Source organism: Eleutherodactylus coqui, chromosome 9 (assembly GCF_035609145.1).
Source record: "Eleutherodactylus coqui strain aEleCoq1 chromosome 9, aEleCoq1.hap1, whole genome shotgun sequence".
In the NCBI taxonomy this organism is placed as follows: domain Eukaryota; kingdom Metazoa; phylum Chordata; class Amphibia; order Anura; family Eleutherodactylidae; genus Eleutherodactylus; species Eleutherodactylus coqui.
Window position 1 is genome coordinate 121,948,811 of NC_089845.1, and position 20,882 is coordinate 121,969,692.

At 44.2% G+C, this 20,882-nt stretch overlaps 1 protein-coding gene across 1 annotated transcript in view; it reads left to right on the forward strand.

Moving 5' to 3' along the window:
• Nucleotides 1–20,882, forward strand: part of CALB1 (calbindin 1) — a 129,812-nt gene that overhangs the window by 102,690 nt on the left and 6,240 nt on the right. The window contains exon 7 of the mRNA XM_066579026.1: nucleotides 13,608–13,663. Coding sequence (XP_066435123.1) covers nucleotides 13,608–13,663 — 56 coding nt within the window. The remainder of the gene's footprint in view (nucleotides 1–13,607; nucleotides 13,664–20,882) is intronic.

Genomic DNA, 20,882 nt, shown 5'->3' on the forward strand with positions numbered 1-20,882 from the left:
TCTAGGGTGCAAGGCACTAACATTTTGGACAACACAGGGAGTACCTTGGCTCCTAGACAGTCCCCCCGACAACTGCCTAGGAGCGGGAGTTCTTCCTGCCGTGGCTTCTTAGCGCAGGTAGCAATGCGGTGACCCGGCTCCCCACAGTAGAAGCAGAGGTTCTTCTTCAGGCGGTGTTCCCGTCGTTGCTCGGGGTTCACGGCTCCCAGCTCCATGGCCTCGGTGGTGGGAGGGTAACAGGTCGGGTCAGTCGAAGAAGTAGACGTGGGGAGTGGGGTGGTCCGAGCGGCGTGTCTGGCCCTCAAACGTCGGTCGGCTCGAATAGCCAGCGACATGGCTTGCTCCAGGGTTTTAGGCTCTGGGTGGGCCACAAGTAGGTCCTTGAGACCCTCAGACAGACCGGTCAAAAATAAGTCTTTTAGGGCGGCATCGTTCCACCGGGATTCCGTACAATGTTGACGGAATTGGGAACAGTAGTCCTCCGCCATCTTACAACCCTGGCGCAGGGCCAGAAGTTTGGAGACTGCGTAGCCCGCCCGGTCGGGTTCGTCATAAATTTGACCCAGGGCGGAAAAAAAGGCGTCAAGGGATAGTCGGGCTGGAGAGCCAGCTGGTAGCGAGAAAGCCCAATTTTGGGGCTCTCCCCTCAGGCGGGTAATTACGATTCCCACTTTCTGGTATTCAGTACCAGAGGAGTGGGGGCGGAGATCAAAGTAGAGCTTGCAGCTCTCTCTAAATGCAAAAAACTGCTCTCTCTCTCCGGAGAAGCAATCCGGAAGCGTGGCTCGAGGTTCTGACATCGTTCCTGGAGCGGACGAGGGCTGCATGGGGCCCGCAGCTGCCACTTGTTCCCGTGGCTGCAAGCGGGCTGTTAGGTCCTGGGCAAGGGTCGTAAGGACCTGGACCTGGTTCGCTACAGCCGCCACGGCCTCCATCGAGGGGCTCAAAGTTGCCGGGCGGATGCAAGGGTCTGACCTTAGTTGGGCCAGTGTTACTGTCAGGACAGTGTCCGGGATATGGGGGTCCCTGAGATATCCCGCAACCCCTGTCCCTGCCTACTTGCCCCCCTGGGCTAACCCCCAGGGCGACAACTGGGCGACGGTCCCTACCCTCACTAGGGAAGCGGGACACGGGAGACAAACAGACACTGAGACAAGCAACGGTAGAATGGTCAGACAATCCGGGTAGGCAACAAGAGGGTACGCAGTACGGAGGGGTCAGGCAAAAACGTAGTCAAGTCCAAAAGCAGGTGTCAGAAAAGCCGAGGTCACAAGAGCAGTCAGGATAAACGCGGGTGCAGCTGGAGAACCAAACTAACACTGGCGAGGCCTGAGAGGAAAACACACCTATTTAAATGCTGTCAGCGCTCCCGCCCCAGAAGCTGATTGGGGCGGGGAGCCTGACAGCAGCAGGGCTAATCAGGGCGGTGCTGGGGACACGCCCCCAGTCTAGCTGCACAGACAGTTACTAGGGAAGCCAGCCTGGTAGTCAGGACACTAGAAGCACCAGCTGCCTCCCTAGCAACCCGGCGGCGACCAGTCTTACAGCGGCCCGGGGAGATCACAAGAACCGGGGTACCTCTGCGCCGCGCTCCTGCACCCCGGGTGGCCGGACCGGTGGTGCGGGCACGGCGGCCCCGAGAGTTGCCGGTTCTGACAGCCACTGCACCTTCTGAACCCAAAATAGATGTGCCCCTACTCTTCCCAGCGCTGTTCCTATTCCACATACCTATACCTTTTTTGCCTGTAAATATGACATCTATATTAAATGGGTTGTCCAAGATTTTTTTGTAAGTGTTCCAAAAAATGAATGAAACATGACTCACTTATTATATGTTCTGCCAATCCAGTGCCACCAGTCTGGTAATAGATCATAGAATGGTAGTTGGAAGGGACCTCCAGGGTCATCTGGTCCAACCCCCTGCTCAATGCAGGATTCACTAAATCATCCCAGACAGATATTTGTCCAGCCTTTGTTTGAACACTTCCATTGAAGGAGAACTCACCACCTCCCATGGTAACCTGTTCCACTCATTGATCACCCTCATTGTCAGAAAGTTTTTTCTGATATCTAATTTGTGTCTCCTCCCTTTCAATTTCATCCCATTGCTTCTAGTCTTTCCTTGTACAAATGAGAATAGGGCCGGTCCCTCTGCACTGTGACAGCCCTTCAGATATTTGCAGACAGCTATTAAGTCTCCTCTCAGCCTTCTTTTTTGCAAGCTAAACATTCTCAGATCCTTTAACTGTTTCTCATAGGACATTTTTTGCAGACCGCTCACCATCTTGGTAACTCTTCTCTGAATTTGCTCCAGTTTGTCTATGTCTTTTTTAAATTGGGGTGCCCAGAACTGGACACGGTATTCCAGATGAGGTCTGACTAAGGAAGAGTAGAGAGGGATAATGACCTCACGTGATCTAGACTCTATGCTTCTCTTAATACATCCCAGAATTGTATTTGCCTTTTTGGCTGCTGCATCACATTGTTGACTCATATTCAGTCTATGATCTATTAGTATACCGAAGTCTTTTTCACATGTGCTCCTGCTTAGCTCAATTCCTCCCATTCTGTATGTGATTTTTTTCATTTTTCTTGCCCAGATGTAGGACTTTGCATTTCTCCTCGTTAAATACAATTCTGTTAGTCACCACCCACTGTTCAAGTTTTTCTAGATCTTTTTGATCTCTTCCCTAGTGTTATCTATCCCTCCTAGCATTGTGTCGTTGGCAAATGTGATCAGTTTTCCATCAATTCCTTCATTCAGATTATTTATAAAAATGTTGAACAACACTGGGCCTAGAACAGAGCCTTATGGTACCCCACTTGATACGTTCTTCCACTTGGATGTGCATCTATTTATGACCACTCTTTGAGTACGATCACTCAGTCAGTTGTGAATCCACCTGATTCACCTGTCTGATCCCAAAAGCTCCTGTAGTGGTGGCTGCAGCCAACCACTGGCCTCGACATTCAAGTGTTCTTCAACAGCACGTGCCAGATGCCAGAACCGGAAGCACTTCCAGATATATCTGATATCAGCTTATTTCCCTCTCCCATTAAAACGACCTTCCAGTTTCAACACAAAATTCTGTTTTGGGATGGGGAGTGAATTACCTGTGGTTGTTCTTCTTTGCTGTCCGTCTGATCTACCAATTCCAGATAACATTTTCAGTTCAAGATGGTCACTGCAATTTCTAACTACCTAATGCATATAGGGCACTGCTTTTTGATTGGCCAGCACTGATCACGTGAGCGTGAACATTAGGGAGTGTGTAAGTGTTACAATTCATGGCCGCGGACACCGTTTTGCCTCGGGCTGTCCCTGCTAATGGTTACAGTAAGTTCCCTCTTCCTGCCCATGGCAGACGCTGTGCACAGGCCTCCTGTCAGTCTCTGTCTGCTGCCTAAAGGGTGCAGGCACACACACGCTCGCATTCTTAAAGGAACAACATGCGTCCTGTAATATGGACCTCACCAATCCTGCAGTACCTCTGCATCCTGCTTCTCATTTTTTCTGATTTTCTGATTACTGATTCTGGCTATTCCTGACTATTCTGCTTTCTTCACGTTCTAAACTTGCCTTACTTTATCAACTGTTTTCTATTCTGCTGCCTGCACTGACTTCTGGCCCGTTTGTACTGAGCTAAACATACTCTGTATGCCCTGAACTTTGGACTATCTCTCATGCTGAAGTATAAGCTGCCTTCTTCGATTCTAGACTCCTTTGACTATACTTCTGTTCAGATACTGAACCTTGATCTGTAGTTTGGTCAGCAGCTACATAACTGGGAGTACTTCTAGTGATGCCCATATCATGACTGGTGAGGGAAAAGGGTGAACATTAGGGTTCCCCAGGTGGTCCAAAAGTCAAACCAATGTGTAGCACAGAAGTTCCATATCTGCTGATTTTGACAGTAAAGGCCCTTTTACATGCAACAATTATTGCTTAAACAACCGCACAATTAAAGGCCCATTTACACACAACAATTATTGCTCAAAATTGCTTTTGAGTGATAATCGTTGTGTGTAAATGTTATCATCCTGCACTTTTCGTCTGAACGATGATTTTTAGGTGTGCTTAAAATCCGTCATTCAGACCGCATGCTGTGTTCTCCACAGGAGCAGGAGATTACATTGTATTCTCTCTGCAGCCTGTGAGAGAAAATAGACCTCAGGCTGTTATCTCCACAGGAGCTGGAGAATACATTGTATACTCTTAGCAGCCCATGGCTAAATAATAGAGCTAATTGCAGAGGCCAGACCACCTGCTGAGTTCTGCAAGCAGCTCCCGAGGGCTCATTTGCACACAAGTGAAACTGATAAAGTACTAATGGGCATTAGTGCCCATTAGTACCTTATGCAAAACGATTGCTAATCTTTCAATCATTTGAAATATTATCTTTACATGTAAATGGGCCTTAAACAAACTGCTGACATTTTTGATAAAAATGAACTTGCACCTACTAATCTGTATTTTCCCTCATTAGCTAAAGTAAACTCGGTAGCCGCTGGACGTGTATTTGTGCAGGAGATTATCTGGCTGGCAGACTCCATTGTCTTCTCCCGTCATGTGTAAACAATGTACTCATTGTGTATGAAAAGCAAACAAAACCATCCTTAAAGGCCCATTTACATGCAAAGATAATCTTTCAAGTGATTGAAAGTTTTGGCAATCTTTTTGCATAAAGTGTTAATGGACACTAATGGCCATTAACACTTTATCATCTTCATTTGCATGTAAATGGGCCTCCATGAGTTGTTTGTAGATCCAGACGTGACTAATTACACGTCTTGCTGTGCAAACAGCTGCATTGTTCTCGTTGGGGCTGCCTGCAGAATACAATATAATCTCTCGACTCCCGTGGAGAACATAGCATGTGGTCTGTTGAGAGATACTTTATCTCTCTGTGGCTGAACGATGGATATTAAGTTTACCTTAAAATCATCGTTCAGGTGGAAAGTGCACGATGGCTGTGTTTACATGTAATGATTATCGCTCATTTTCAGTTGTTTGAACAAATTTTGAGCGATAATCGTTACGTGTAAATGGGCCTTAAGCCACTGAAAAGACTGAAAGAAATGCATTCTAATGGAATTAATACTGAGCAGCTTCACGACGGCCAAAAAACAGCGCTGAATGACAATTGAACGAATAGTGCATGACTGCCTGTGTTTACAAGTAACGATTATTGCTTACTTTCGTCCATTTGAACAAATTTTGAGGGATAATCCTTACGTGTAAAAGGGCCTTAAGACCTACACCAGCTAATATCAATGGTCAAGACTGTTGACTCCAACTGGAAAACAGTTTCGTGGCCCAACATACAGGTCTACTGGATTCACCTCTCTTGCCATTTTTAGCCACCATTGTGCTACATAAACACCTTTCCATTATTTATTTCTGGGTTCAACCACATCCAGGATAATGCTACAAATTATTTGGGAACTTAATTGCAATTGTAGAAATAATGGGAAAAGAGTGTTAATTGATTAATTTATACTACAAGTCCCTTATGTACAGTATAGGACAAGAAAAAAATCAGTCTAATCAAAGTCAGAATTTGGAAGATTTCCCAAGACTATTGTTAAAAGCACTAGCTGGCTCCTTATTAACCACAATTCAGTGTATTTCATTTTACTTCATTATCATCTAATTGAGAGGATTCCTTAGTCTTTGTGATTGTGGTTTCTGCTCTCAGTGGTATCTTGAGACCACATGCCAGACGCAGAGTATATCTGCTATAAAATATACTATTATGAAGGATGTGAACAGTGAAATTCAATGTTCTATATTTGGTCTGATTACCGTATGTCCGTGTAATTGATAAGCATATGTAACTGGATATGCTGTTGGTCTTGTGGGACTCTACAATTTGCATTTATCACATTACAGATTCCAGTAATTGGTTCTCCAGATAGGTGTTGTTGGCCTGTTGGTCAATGAGTGGCCCAGGGTCCAGAACAGGGAAAGCCAGACCTAGGTCCATGAGTGAAGTCATGGCCCCGTTGTTCTGCTGTGTGGATCAGATGGGACATTATGGATTTATGATGCCTTTCCAGCCATACCAGTTCTGGAGAAGGCCAGGTCCCACAGTATGCCCTGTTGGGTACTGCATAATTGAATAAACTGAAGAATTGGTACCACAACGTCAATCTTAGCTCTAAGTGAAGCGAGGAGCGACAAGACTGAAGGTCCTGCCATGTTCTTCTGCAGAAAGTACTGATACTGTGTGGAGAAGCCAAAAGGCAAGAACATCATTCTGTTTAAAGCTGTTATAGAAAATGTGGAAATTGATCAAACAATAGCTGTTTCCTCGTATGTGCCGGATGCTTTAAGCACTAGTCAGGTTCTGAGCAAGTCCAACCTGCAGGCATTCCAGGACAACCTGTGAATAAACACTTCTGAAGAACCAGGAGAAGGTAATGGTTTATAGAGCTACGGACACGAAATCCAAAGCTGAACCGCATTGCAAACTTTAATAACTTTTAATTATTATTCATTTGACAGCAACTTTGCATAACTGGAATACCCCTTTAAGGCAACAATGTACCTGGTACTTTTGTTAAACCTTATATGTACATTTTTTATATTATGACGTCTGTAACTGTTCCGCACCATTTATAGCGCTATAAAATATAATAAAAATCATAACAAATTTAGAGTGGACCAAATACTCATAGAAGTAGAATGCTGAACTGCAAGGTGTAAGGGATGAAAAATAGCAATGCTTATATGGAATACCTATGGCTTACTGATTTTGAGGTGTATTGTTGCAGCAGTGCTGGGATCGCTGCCGGATTAACGAAGTCCGGTGCGGGTTTTAGACTTGGTTCTGCACCTTTTAGCTCACTAGGTGTGACATAATGTAGTCTCATCTGTGGGTAATTAGCTGGGTATTTGCCTGGGCTGGATACTGAGCTAAGGTGCTTTGAATTGCCAGTTGCTCGCTGTCTGAGCTAGTAGTAAGTGGCTCCCGTGGACAGCGTAGTCTCCGCTGTGATGTGAACAGAAGATGGCTCTGTGGGCTATGGCTTCACCACCAGCTAAGTGTGGTGTTTCATTTGTGTTTCCTTGTGGGGTTTGCTTTGTCCTTTATTTTTGTTGACCACATAGGGTTACTTAGGTCCCAGGAACGAGTGCAGGTCCGCATCTATCAAAGCGATCAGTCTGCTGTGTTAGGCAGGGCCCTCTCGCTCGTCATCACGTATTTAGGGAAAGACTTCCCGCTTATTTTGTGTTGTTTATTTCAGTTGCTGCACTTTAGGCTATTATTGTGCATGTCTGTAGGTGCTTGTCCAGCACGTTCTTGGCGGACGTAACAGAATTCACAGTCGTACTTATTTGGTGGGATATTGTTTACCTTTGTTAAGATGAATCGGATTGAGGTGTTATCTTGGCAGCTGAAGGCGCTGGCACTGGAGGTTGCTGAGATCAAACAGCAGCAACCTGTCCTGGAGGCTTATATTACAGAGCCTCAGATCGATCTTCCAGATCGATTTTCTGGAGATAGGTTAAAATTTTTTGCTTCAAAGAGTCCTGCAAACTTTATTTCAGCCTATACCCCTTGTCCTCGGGTAGCGAGCTCCAGAGAGGGAGAATCATTTTTTCTAGGTTGCAGGATGCTCCCCAGGCATGGGCATTTTCCTTGCTCCCCTCTTCTGAAGCTTTGCGCTCTGTGGATCAGTTTTTTGAGGTGTTAGGGTTAATTTTTGACAACGCTGATAGGGTCTCACTGGCAGAGGGAAAGCTCAGAGGCTTATGTCAGGGGGATTCTCCTTTTAAGGAGTTCTGCGCTGAATGCCGACGCTGGTCGACTGAGACTAATTGGAATGACCCTGCATTGTAGAGTTAGTTTAATTGCGGCATAGCGGATAAGATTAAAGGGGTGGTCTCGCGAAAGCAAGTGGGTCTATACACTTCTGTATGGCCATATTAATGCACTTTGTAATATACATCGTGCATTAAATATGAGCCATACAGAAGTTATTCACTTACCTGCTCCGTTGCTAGCGTCCCCGTTGCCATGGTTCCGTCTAACTTCGGTGTCTTCTTGCTTTTTTAGACGCGCTTGCGCAGATGCATCTTCTCCCTTCGGCTGGTCTTGGAAGCATCGACGTTTTGGCTCCGCCCCCTTTTCGCGTCATCGCGTAGCTCCGCCCCCGTCATGTGCCGATTCCAGCCAATCAGGAGGCTGGAACCGGCACACGTCATGGGGCGGAGCTACGCGATGATGCGTACAAGGGGGCGGAGCCAAAATGCCGATGCTGCCGAGCGGAGCCGAAGGGAGCCGAAGGGAGAAGAAGGGAGAAGACGGATCTGCGCAAGCGCGTCTAAAAAGGCAAGAAGACACCGAAATTAGACGGAACCATGGCGACGGGGACGCTAGCAACGGAGCAGGTAAGTGAATAACTTCTGTATGGCTCATATTTAATGCACAATGTACATTACAAAGTGCATTAATATGGCCATACAGAAGTGTATAAACCCACTTGCTGCCGCGAGACAACCCCTTTAAGGACATTTTGGTGGGGTATCCCGTGCCTCAAAGCCTTGATACAGCAATGTCTTCAGCCATGAGGGTAGGAAGACGGATTAGGGGAAGACATGAGGAGCTTTTGTCATATCCCTGCTTCCATGTCTACGGATGGGGAGGAACCCATGCAACTGGGTTCAGTGGTTGTCAATGCTAGTAGATGGGAGAAGGGTCAAGGCAAAGGGCGGTGTTTCCACCGCAACCAGACGGGACATTTCCTACAAAATTGCCCTTGCCGTTACTCTCAGCCTGGAAGACTAGGTAGTCTGGAGGTTGGAGGGGAGACCTTTCTAGGTCCAATGATTGCTTGGATATCATCCCCTAGGCTGGTGCTTCCTGCTGAGATACTCGCTGAGGGTGGTATTGATACAATCACGATCTTCTTGGATTGTGGAGGGGGCGTAAATCTTATCCATCAAGAGATAGTCAAGCGGTGTGGCTAAGAGGTAAAATCTCTGGATTTCCCCATCCCCATCTCTGCTATTGATACCCCTCCATTGTCTCAGAGGTTTCTGAGGTTTTGTGTACCAAACCTTTGCTTAAAAATTGGATTATTTCACACCGAAGTCATCACTTTGTATGTAATGGAATCTCTTCTGGAGCAAATCGTCTTGGGTTTGCCCTGGTTGCAGTTGCATAATCCTGTGGTAGATTGGGAGATGGGAGACATTGTTAAGTGGAGCCCCTACTGTAATGATTATTGTATTTCGGTAGAAGTGTCTATTGTGCAAGCGAGTTACCTGAAGATTGGTCTGTCTCTGCTGATGTGTTTACACAAGAAGGGGCATTACAATGCTTTCAAGCGTTGAAGGGATGTTTGGCGGCGGCTCTGGTTTTAGTACAACTGGAGTCGTCCTTACCGTTTGTAGTGGAGGTCGATGTCCCAGAAGTGGAGGTAGGTGCGGTGCGGTGCAGTGCTATCCCAAGGTACTAATATTTGCAAGATCTTTGGCCTTGTGCTTTTTTTTTATGCAAGTTTTTGCCATCCGAGCGCAATTATGACATTGGTGAGAGAGAACTATTGGCGAATAAGTGGTCGTTGGAGGAGTGGCAACACTGGTTGGAAGGAGCACAGCATAAGGTGACAGTTTTTATGGATCACAAAAACTTAATCTACCTGGAGTGAGCCAAGAGACTTAACCCGAGACAGGCGAAGTGGTCGTTTTTTTTTTCACGTTTTGACTTTTTTTGTTACATGTCGACCAGGCAGTAAAACGCTAAGGCTGAGGCCGTTTCAAAGAGTTTCATTCCTATAATTGTAGATGAACCTCCCACGCCCATTCTTTTGGAGGGAGTGGTGGTATCAGCGGTTTACCTGGGGTTGGAGAAGCAGGTTGGTAATGCGCTTAATGACTGTAATATGTCCTTCATATTTCTAGGCGCAAAGATTACTGCAGATGTGGACTGCAGCTAGGAAATCAGAAGAAGTTTACTTCTTGGGAGGAGAGCAATGAGCCATCTCAATAAAATAAGAGCAGAGACATCACACTGACAACGAAGGTCCACATAGTTAAAGCAAGGGTATTCCCAAAAGCAACCTATGGATGTGAGAGCTGAACCATAAGGAAGGCTGAGCGAAGGAAAATAGATACTTTTGAACTGTGGTGTTGAAGGAAAATGCTGAGAGTGCCTTGGACCCCAAGAAGATCAAACCAGTCCATACTCCATGAAATAAAGCCAGACTGCTCACTGGAGGGAAGGATATTAAAGGCAAAACTGAAGTACTTTGGCCACATAATGAGAAGACAGGACATCTTGGAGAAGATGCTGATATTGGGGAAAGTGGAGAGCAAAAAAAGAGGGACCGACCAAGGGCAAGATGGATGAATGATATCCTTCAGGTGACGGACTGGACCTTGGTGGATTTGAGGGTGGCAACAGTCGACAGGAAGCTCTGGCGTGGGCTGGTCCACAAGGTCACAAAGAGTCAGAAGCGACTGAATGAATAAACAACAATAATATCCATGAATGGGGCTGCACAAAGTTCTTACCTATCTGGTCACCAAAGGGGAGTCTTTGTTTCCCCTTTTAGGTAAATGTCATGGCCAGAAGGTAGGGAGGGAATGAGGAGGTGGTAGTCTTCTCTTACACTGCACTCTTTACCACCACTAAGCTTACGAGGCCTTTGTGCCCGTGGGACAAAATTACTGTAACCTCGAAGAGTAACAGAAGAGATTCCCTAAACAGTCCTCAATCTTGCAGTCTCACTGCTCACCCACTTCTGGTTTACTTTCAGGCTCAGAGAGCCGCTTCTTGTTGCTGCACCCTTAATGCCACAGTTCTCTTCCACGGCAAATTAATGTAAACGATAAAACAATTAAATGAAACTGTACCGTCCTTGCTGTTTGCCCAGGTTGCGTCCAAGAGGCTCGGACCCAACTGGCATGGGACACCGCATGGACTGCCCACACATTGACATGCATTTGCATGTCCTAATTCTCATCCATATCATAGACAAGAATAGGACATGCTATACAATTTTTCACGCTGACCATCAGGCCGCATAAAAAAAACCAGCAGAGTGTGTAACCCCATAGTCTATGATGGGCGCGTGTGCTGTGTGTGAATTTGGATAGCAAACAGACCCAAATTCGCTAGTGTGTCGGAAGCCCTACAGTGATGTGGATGGTAGACATATACAGTATATTAAAAAATTCAGTCTGACACATTTCTTTCTTCTCCTCGTCATTCCGCTAGCATGATTTATTATGTGATACTAGGTTTTATAGGTTGTGATTGTGAAGTGAGCCCAGTTGCCAAGTGCTGGTAGTTAATAGGTGTAGAGGGAGAGATGTCTTTTTTATTTAAGCTTCGTGCTCTAAAGGCAAAGTTGTTACAGACTGTGATATTCCTCTCTGAAAGACGCTCTCTGCTATTATTAAATGTCCTAATTCTTAATAAGTAAAATGCATATAATTTGAAAAGAAAGGACCACTCGAGAATCTGACGTGCATTCGGTACAGAAGCTCCATTTATAGCATAATACCCTTTCACTTTTTGGATCTTTTGGAGACCTAGTTTCCTGGCACTTAGTTCTTCTTATTACTATAAATTTCATTAGGAATGTTCTCACTAATTTGCATGTGAAGAAAAATCCAATTCTGGTATAAAGGTGTTGAGTCTGGCTCCGTAAGATCATCGTTCTCCTGTGCGATACACTCAGTCCCTTTGCAACTGTTGTAATAATGAGGTGCTTTATCAGCTACTTAGCAGCCAGACGTGCTCCTTGCATAAACATGAGCCGTCTGTGGCTGGAGAATACAATGGGGCTTAAGGCAAGGTGGCTCCCATCTCTTTCATTTATTGATATTATGAAGTTTTTATTTTAAGTGCTATTCAGAAGTGGTTCATCCTCTCTGGTGGCAAGTGACATGCGTTAAAAAGCGCTGCTCTTCAAAGACATCGCTTGTCGAAATCTAGACAAGTGCAGCGTTGCCTTCTCCGAAATGCATCTATTCACATTGAAATCGTGATCGGATGATGAGCTGAATGCATTCATGTGTCATGGACTACCAGCACAAAGAAAAAAAGTTCAGTCGAATGTTATGTCTTTGTTCTTCTTCCTCTTCTGGAAGTTTCCAGAGATGTATTAAAGGGGTTGTCCCGCGAAAGCAAGTGGGGGTATACACTTCTGTATGGCCATATTAATGCACTTTGTAATATACATTGTGCATTAATTATGAGCCATACAGAAGTTATTCACTTACCTGTTCCGTTGCTAGCATCCTCGTTTCCATGGTGCCGTCTAATTTCAGCGTCTAATCTCCCAATTAGACGCGCTTGCGCAGTCCGGTCTTCTCCCTTCTGAATGGGGCCGCTCGTGCCGGAGAGCTGCTCCTCGTAGCTCCGCCCCGTCACGTGTGCCGATTCCAGCCAATCAGGAGGCTGGAATCGGCAATGGAACGCACAGAGCCCACGGTGCACCATGGGAGAAGACCTGCGGTCCACCGTGGGTGAAGATCCCGGCGGCCATCTTAGCAAGGTAAGTAAGAAGTCGCCGCAGCGCGGGGATTCGGGTAAGTACTATCCGTTTGTTTTTTTTTACCCCTGCATCGGGTTTGTCTCGCGCCGAACGGGGGGGCTATTGAAAAAAAACAAAAAACGTTTCGGCGCGGGACAACCCCTTTAAGGTACCTTTACATGGAGCAACTATCATTTACATAGTCACTCAGAAAAGTCATTAAAGAATACAAATGATAGTCGTTTGTTTGCTTTTTGTGTCAAGCGATGACTGTTCAGTAATTGTTTGCCGAGATAGCGTTCCAAGAGGGGGTCTCCATGCACGTTTGTTCACAAGTCATTCAAATACGAATGACTGCTTCACACCAAACCTGGCGGTGGCCATGTTTGCATTGAATGACTATTGTTTGAGTTTACTTTTTTGACCCATTATTTGACTTTAACGGTGCAAATCATGGCCTTGATGCAAATAGAATCAACTAATGATCAGCAGATCCACAGGTCCATTAAGTGGAGTCCCGGAATTCCAAAAACACAGCAGTTCTGGTTGATGGTGAGGCCAGCTAAGGCAAATACAATTAAGGGAGATACGCAGGGTCATCGGCTGGGCTCACAGCCAGAATGCACTACGGACCTCCTGCATGCAGAATCCGACCCGCTTGTGTGAGTCCGGCCTGAGGGTGCCTACCCACTTGTGATTTTTTTTTTCCTGTGATGTTTTGCGTTTTTTCTCAAGAGCAATTAGTATAGAATGTGTTCTTGTCCATCTGGGGGTTTTTTTCCGTTTCGTGGGTTTTTTTCACATAGGAACTGTCAGTTGCATATGTCTCCTTATTTTTCTCTTAATGTACCCATGATTGTCAATGGAGGGCTGCAAAAAACGCGCGAAAACGCCGCGTTTTTCACGCGTGAAAATCGGCAACGCAAGTGGGTAGGCGCCCTAAGGCTGATGAGATTGCAGCCTGTGGTGTATTAAGTATTATGGTTAGTCTTTGTAAATGTAATTGGATGGATTACATTTTTTTACATTTTTGAGATCTGTAGAATTGTTAATATTACAAGTCATATATTGTAAAGCAAAAGGATTCAACCGAGTCTTTCTCTTTTGTGCAGCTTAGAATGTTTGATTCGAACAATGATGGGAAGCTGGGGCTTACGGAAATGGCCAGGTAAGTCTACATATCACTGTGCGGTAGAGGATGGAATATATTTTATACAACATGCAAAGTTTCTCCGGTGCTTCCACAATTTACTACTAGCTGGGTTGTAAATGCAGCTCAGTGCACTGGCTATAGGCTGTGACAACATGCAACGGTAGGCAAGGGGTCACATCTATATGGTTTTCGGGCTGATACTCATACTAAACCTATTTCGTGTTTGCTACAGAACAATTTCTATATCAGTCACTTTTTACAGTTAATTTGACCCTCCGCTCCTGGATAAACAAAGATGGCTGCACCACTTCTCTGACAACCTGATGCACACCATGGAGTAGTATGCATCAATAGTCTAAGACACTTTGATTAGTGCTGTCCATATAAACAGCATTGGCCAGTCAGAGCAGCATGTAGTGTCTTAGACGACCAATGTATACTAAGGAAGTCAAGGAAGCTGTTCGGCCATCTTTATTTGTCCAGGACTGGAGGGTCACTTTAAGTCAATGGAATGAAGGATGGAAACATATGATACATCTCATCAGATATTATGTTCTTCATCCCATTAATGTAAATCTAAAGATAACGGATGGAGAATGTGTATCATCTCATTAACGGATGATATTTTCAAACCATTGCTTTTTGCGTTGAAGCAAATGGGATAACAGATGGAAACCCTGATTCAGTGGATTACAACTAATGTTAGTTCTCATCCCAAGGTAAATAAAGAAATGATTAAAAGACAAGCTGTGGTATGAATAAGGCCTTGGAGCAGAGTTAGGATTTCCTCCACCTGAGGGGAAAAATAGCTTCTGTTTGCTGACATAGCCCTGTATCAAAATATTATGGGCAAAGCAAATTGGCTTCTTGGCATAACCAACAACCACCCAGAATGTAAGGACCCAAAAGTTTATTGTTGGTTTATGTGGGAGCTATGTCCCTTTAACCCCTTAAGGACCAAGCACGTTAAATGTATGGCGCGTGGTCGTAGGCTTTATTCCCGGCCGATTGTAACAATATGGCGCAGGATTAAAGCTTGTGTTCCTGCAATCTAGCAGGAGTAGGTTGGGTCCTCGGCTATTAGTCACAACCGTGGACTCGGAAGAGAAAGCAGAAGTGTTTTTTAACCTCTTCTGCCTTCTCCTTTTCAAACTACATGGTGCTCAATGAGTGCTATATAGTAAAGAGAGAAAGTTGAAGTATTACTTTCGCTATTGGACCCAACAATCACGTGACAGCCGGGGGCCCCCTGCCAAGGCAGAGCTGCAGGGTCCTAGCAAACCAATATCAGCTCTTAGTGACTGACGTCACTACAGGGGGATGTCTTACCCTGTAACTCGGGCTCCTGTGGGGTCATAGATGTAAAAAAAAATACTTATGAAAAGAAATAAAAGAATAACAAAATAGAATATATATATATATATGGTCGTCGCAGCCTGCATCCACCACAGATGCCAACCAAAACCAATGAGGAACCCATTCCTGTACTTTATTGTATTGCAGATATGCTAATTTTAAAAACCAAACTATAAATAACAAAAAAAAAGCTTTTTTAGGGTAGGAAAACCACCATATGGGTAAAAACCCGAAAAAGTGTCTGGTCTGGTCCGTTAGGACTAAAACACCCTGGTATTTAAGGGGTTAAAAAGTATTGTAAAGGAGGCTGACCACTATGGCAAAACAAAAAAGGAGGGTCAGTGTCTTCATGCTGAGTCGACAGTGTATGGAGGGACCATAGGGATAGCGGTCCCCTGCACCGAGAAAGAAAAGCTTGCCGAGTTACGATAAAGAGCAATGTGAGCAGAGATTTAGGGAGAGAGAGATTGGAGAAGGGACACAATTGAGGGTCCTTATTACTGAGATTGTTAAACAGTGCCAACCCACCTGAATGGTCAGACCTTACTTAAGCGTACGGCTGTACAGAGTTTTCTTTGGTTGCCAAGTTAGTAAAGTGTTCAGCAGTATGTGGAGATGGGAATAGCATCCGCCTTTTAACCACATCGCCAGCAGTCGACCTGTGATAGAGGATTCTTCCGCAAATAAGACATAGGGGGTCATTATATGGCCCCTTCGGAATGCCGGTTCTGGCCAACCAATTACAGGAGATAGCCCAGCAACCGGAGGGAGATCGCAAATCAACATCAGAGTCCGGTAAGGGACAGCAGGAAGACAGCCCCGCTACCTTCCCTCCCCAAGTGATAAGCCATCGCCTGCCCAGGATGCTCCAAGGACACTAAAAGCGCCAGTCTCCTCCCTGCCCCACCATGCCTTTAAGAAGACATTCAATAAAATGTTTATAAAAGTGGATCTTAGATAGCAGCAAATCCATATGGATCCTATTGCATTTAGTAGGGTATGTGGAGGGGCCGGGGTTCCAGTATTTTTCGTGGCAGGAAAAGTGCTGCAAATTGTGCTATTAATGCCATTAAAAAATATCAGAAAGTCTGAATGCAAGTGTGAACAGAGCAAATCCAAGTGAGGCTGCAGAAATCTGTAACCAGCACTGATGACATAATGAGTCCCTGATCTAAGCTCCGCAGTCCAACATCTCGCTATGGGTAGCAGGTTCTAGTGAGTTCATGGAGGGGGTTAAGAACTGGCCGCAGGGTGAAGCTGAGGTAAGGACTGTACTTATGATAGGCATTAGCTGAGGTTATAGTTGGAAAATCTGCTACTATTTAAGCAATTACATGTCCGGCGTTATTAGCAAAAAGCATTTCCTGCTAGGCAGTCTGCCGTAAAGCTCAATTTATAATCTTTTCTGTATTCACTCCCAACACATGCAGTCGCAGACCGAACCTATTCACTGGAGCAGATATTTTATGTTATAACCCACAGACTAATTCCCCAATGATGTACTGCTCTGAGCGTTGACACATAGAAATATTAAATGTGTGTATGCTTCAGATCAGTCATCTGCAAGGTATGTCCCTCCAACTATTGGAGCTACCGTTGCAATCAAAATTATTCAACCCCCTTGCAAAGTAGGTTTATTTGCCACGCAATTAAAATAATTCAACACAATTATAATCACAATGGTGAATCCTGCACTGGTCAGGGGGTTGGACCCGATGACCCTGGAGGTCCCTTCTAACTCTACCAGTCTATGATTCTATGATAATTTATATAACAAGCAGTTTCTACAAATTCAACACAAAATGCCACTTTTAATGACCACTGCAGTCCCAGAATTATCCAACCCCTTCATGACAAGCATCTTTAGTACTTAGTAGAGCACTTTATGCTGTTATGACCTGCTGCAAATATGATACATAGCCGGACAGGAGCTTCTGCCAACAATCCTAAGATCTTAGCCTACTCCTCATGGTCAATGGCCTCCAGGTCACTAATATTCTTGGGTTTGCATACTGTAACCATATTCTTTACATCCCAGCAAAGACTTTCTATGGGGTCCAAGTCAAGCAACTGCAATGGCCAGTCCAAAATCTTCCAAAATTTTCTCCTGAAAGCAAGATGCTTGACATCATTGTCCTGTTGGAAGATCCAATGATGTCCAAGCTTCAGCTTTCTCACAGAAGGCATGACATCTCCTCCTAGGATTTCCTGATACTTGATTAAATCCACCTTGCTCTTCACATGCTGAAGGCTTCCAATGCCAGAAAAATAAAAGCAGCCACTGAGTATCAGCGAGCCACCGCCATGCTTTACTGCAGGCAGACTGTTCTTTTCAGCATCTGCTTCATTCTTCCTCCTACAGACATACCGCTGATCCAAAGGCCCAAAAAGTTCTGGTTTTGATTCATCACTCCACAGAACAGAGACCCAATACTTCTGTGGCTCATTTATGTGGTTTTAGCATATTGGAGCCAACTTTTCTTGTGATTTGGGGTTAGTAGAGATGTACATCTTGGGGTTCGGGCATGAAGACCTCCAGTGTTTAGTATGTGCCTTACTGTATAAACACAAACCTCATTGTCTGCTGCCACCACATCTTGCTGCAGGTCTTTTGCAGTCACTTGAGGGTTTTTGACCACCTGCCTCCTCAGGAATCGGTTGGCAGACGGTGATAGCTTCCTCTGTTTACCATGTCCAGACGGTGTAGCTGGGGTTCCTTTAAAAAAAATAACTAACTACTTGTCACCTCTTCTAAAATATGAAAAAAACAATAAGGGACGGCACTCCACCCACTAAAATGCAGTTCTTTAAATGCAAGCAAAAATAACAAAGGTCTTACCCGGTGTAGGTGGATGGATCCCTATAAAAAGGACCCACCACCTAACACCTCCCCGTCCTGGTAGGCGTTGAATATATAATGTGATCTCCTCTCTCCAATCCAAAAATCCGGAAATGGATGCACAGGAGCAAGCAGGGATCTGTCGCCTCCCCCAATCGGGGTGCGACTAGACAAACGTGAAAAAACCAAAGAACAAAAAAAGATCCAGCGCTCCGAAGTGAAGGAAACCTATTAAACTAAATCAATAGTAGGTTCCTTGGTTTACAACACAAAAGAAAAACTTTTATTTAAAAATACGGCCGACGCGTTTCGTCGCATAACAGCGACTTTTTCAAGTGACCTTGTGGTTTTTCTTGTGTTGTAAACCAAGGAACCTACTATTGATTTAGTTTAATAGGTTTCCTTCACTTCAGAGCGCTGGATCTTTTTTTGTTCTTGGGTTTTTTCACTCTTCTAAAATATAACTTTTATTAAATGATCCATATAAAATCTCAGTGAAGAAAAAACAGACAATACAAATAATATTCCAATATAAACCCAATAATGAATGGTTAGGAAGGAAAGGGCGGTGGGGGAACTAGGGAGCTATTTATATAATATGGTATGGAATCAACAAATGCACTCAAAAAAACTTGTATTGATAAATATTCTTATGCCTTATTAATTCAGCACATAATGCCACCTATCTTACATATACACTATTCTCCAGACGATTTTCAATAATTACTCATAGACAAGACACATACTCAGTCGTTCCATATGTGGTAACTCCTGCTGTCATCTAGGGAAGACAGGGAACAATTGCTTGGAGTAATTATCACTCTAGAAAACCCAGCACAATACCCTACATAATAACAGGGTAGTCGCCCTGAAAAGTGTGTCCCCGTTTTTCAGTGGCTTTCCATTATTTTTCCCTATTGATGTCCTAAATCCAAAATTGTGAATAAAAAAAGAAATATATTAAATACCAATACCTCCCCCCCCCCCCTTCCAATCCTGTAGAGTTCATCAGGGGATTATTAAGAAGGACACGTCAGTGGGGCTATATATATAGCACTTCACTGTATCACAATCATAGTGACATCCATGATAGTCAGGACGTGAATGCCAGTGGTTCGCACCCACCATTTAAACCTTACACCATGTCCCATTCCTTCAAACAGCCCATCATCACTTTCACATAGGGACGCTCACCACCTCCTCACTAACACATCATACCATGCAGAGTGCGTGTGCACTTACTTCCATCATTGTGGAACCACCTCAATCATCATATTCACTTTATAGATTTCCCTCAAACACCCTCCAGCAAATGTGGAACGCACTTTGGTCAGCATGGCTTCAGATACCTGAGACAACCCAGCAGGACCTTATTGTGTCACTTCCAGCCTGTAAAGCTGCTGTCAGTGTGCCACATGGCGGTTACTCTGGATATTAGCTGGTGGTCATAATAATGTGGCTTGACTCTATATTTATATTGTCTGTTTTTTCACAGAGATTTTATATGGGTAATTTAATAAAAGTTATATTTTAGAATAGGTGAAAAGTAGTTAGTTTTGTTGGTTTGGTGATCCTCTCTGAATACAATTGTGTTTTTCCTGGTGTTCCTTTAACTTTGACCTTAAGCCCCATTTACACGCAACGATTATTGCTCAATATTCGTTCAAATGATGGTATATGATCAAATCATTGTGTGCAAACTCTACCATCATTTACCTTTTGGCTGACCAATGATTTTAAGGTGAGCTTAAAATCCATCCTTCAGTAGAAGAGTAGATAACAACGACCGCATGCCGTGTTCTGCACCGGAGTTTGAGATTACATTGTATTCAGCCAACAGCACATGCAAGAACAAAGGAGCTGTGTGCAGAGCTCAGACCACATGTCGAGTTCTGCAAACAGCTCCTGGAGGTTCATTTGAATGCAAATGAAGTTTATAAAGTGCTAGTGTCCATTAGCACTTTATGCAAAACGATTGATAAAATTGTTAATTTTTCATTCATTTGAAAAATTGTCTTTGCGTGCAAATGGGCCTCTATGAACTATGCTTCCACCTGTATCTCTAGTACCATTCAGTGCCTTTGCTATCTTTTTGCATTCCTTTGCTTGTTTGGGCAAGGTAATGATCGCTTCTCTTAGCTTTTAGGACCACTCTCTTGACTTGGCTATATTTTTAACATGCAATCAAAAGTCACAGCCAAAAAGCTCTAACCAGTTCAGGTATTTGATGTGTTTTATCTCAAGCACACCTGATGCAACTAATGAAGCCCTTGATTTGTAGCATCAGGTGTGCTTGAGACATTTGATTTGCAAATGTGTGCTCTCATGGAGGATTCTATTCAGGGAATTGAATAATTCCGAGACTGCAGTAGCCATTAAAAGTGGCATTTTGTGTTGAATTTGGAGAAACCACTTGCTATATAAGTTGTGTTGAGCTATTTGAATTGGGTTTTTTTATTGTTTTTTCACAAACAGCTGAAAGTTTGTAAATTTCACAAATAAACCAAATTACAATTGGGGGGGGGGGGTTTGAATAATTTTCATTGCGACTATATAAAGACATAGTGAGAAGTGTGGTTTTCTAGAGCTGAAAAATCATAGGTTGATCAAGTTGTCCATGATTGGCACATTTTCTCCAGAGGCCATAAAACTAAAAAAAAATTCTATGACAATCTTGGCTACAACATAATTAGATAATTCAATATAATGTCAGTGCTCCATGATATTATCATCACAGGCTGCCCTCACAGCTGCAAACCACAGAAGTCGCCATGTAGCTTACCGGTTTAAAAGACCTCCTATTACTAACTACCAAGGTATATGAGGGTTTTCTTTCCTCAATATAGAAGTATTAACCCAGGTAAGCATTGAAGGCACATAAACTTACATACTGAGGAGTGACTATGTAAGGTGGATGACTGGGCGACCAGAAACCTCATCTCCTACAACTCCCATCTCAATTTCAGTAGGAAGAGTAGCTGAGAAGAACATTCATCAGCACACGCAGAAGTGTATTATTTGGATGGAGATGCGCTCTAA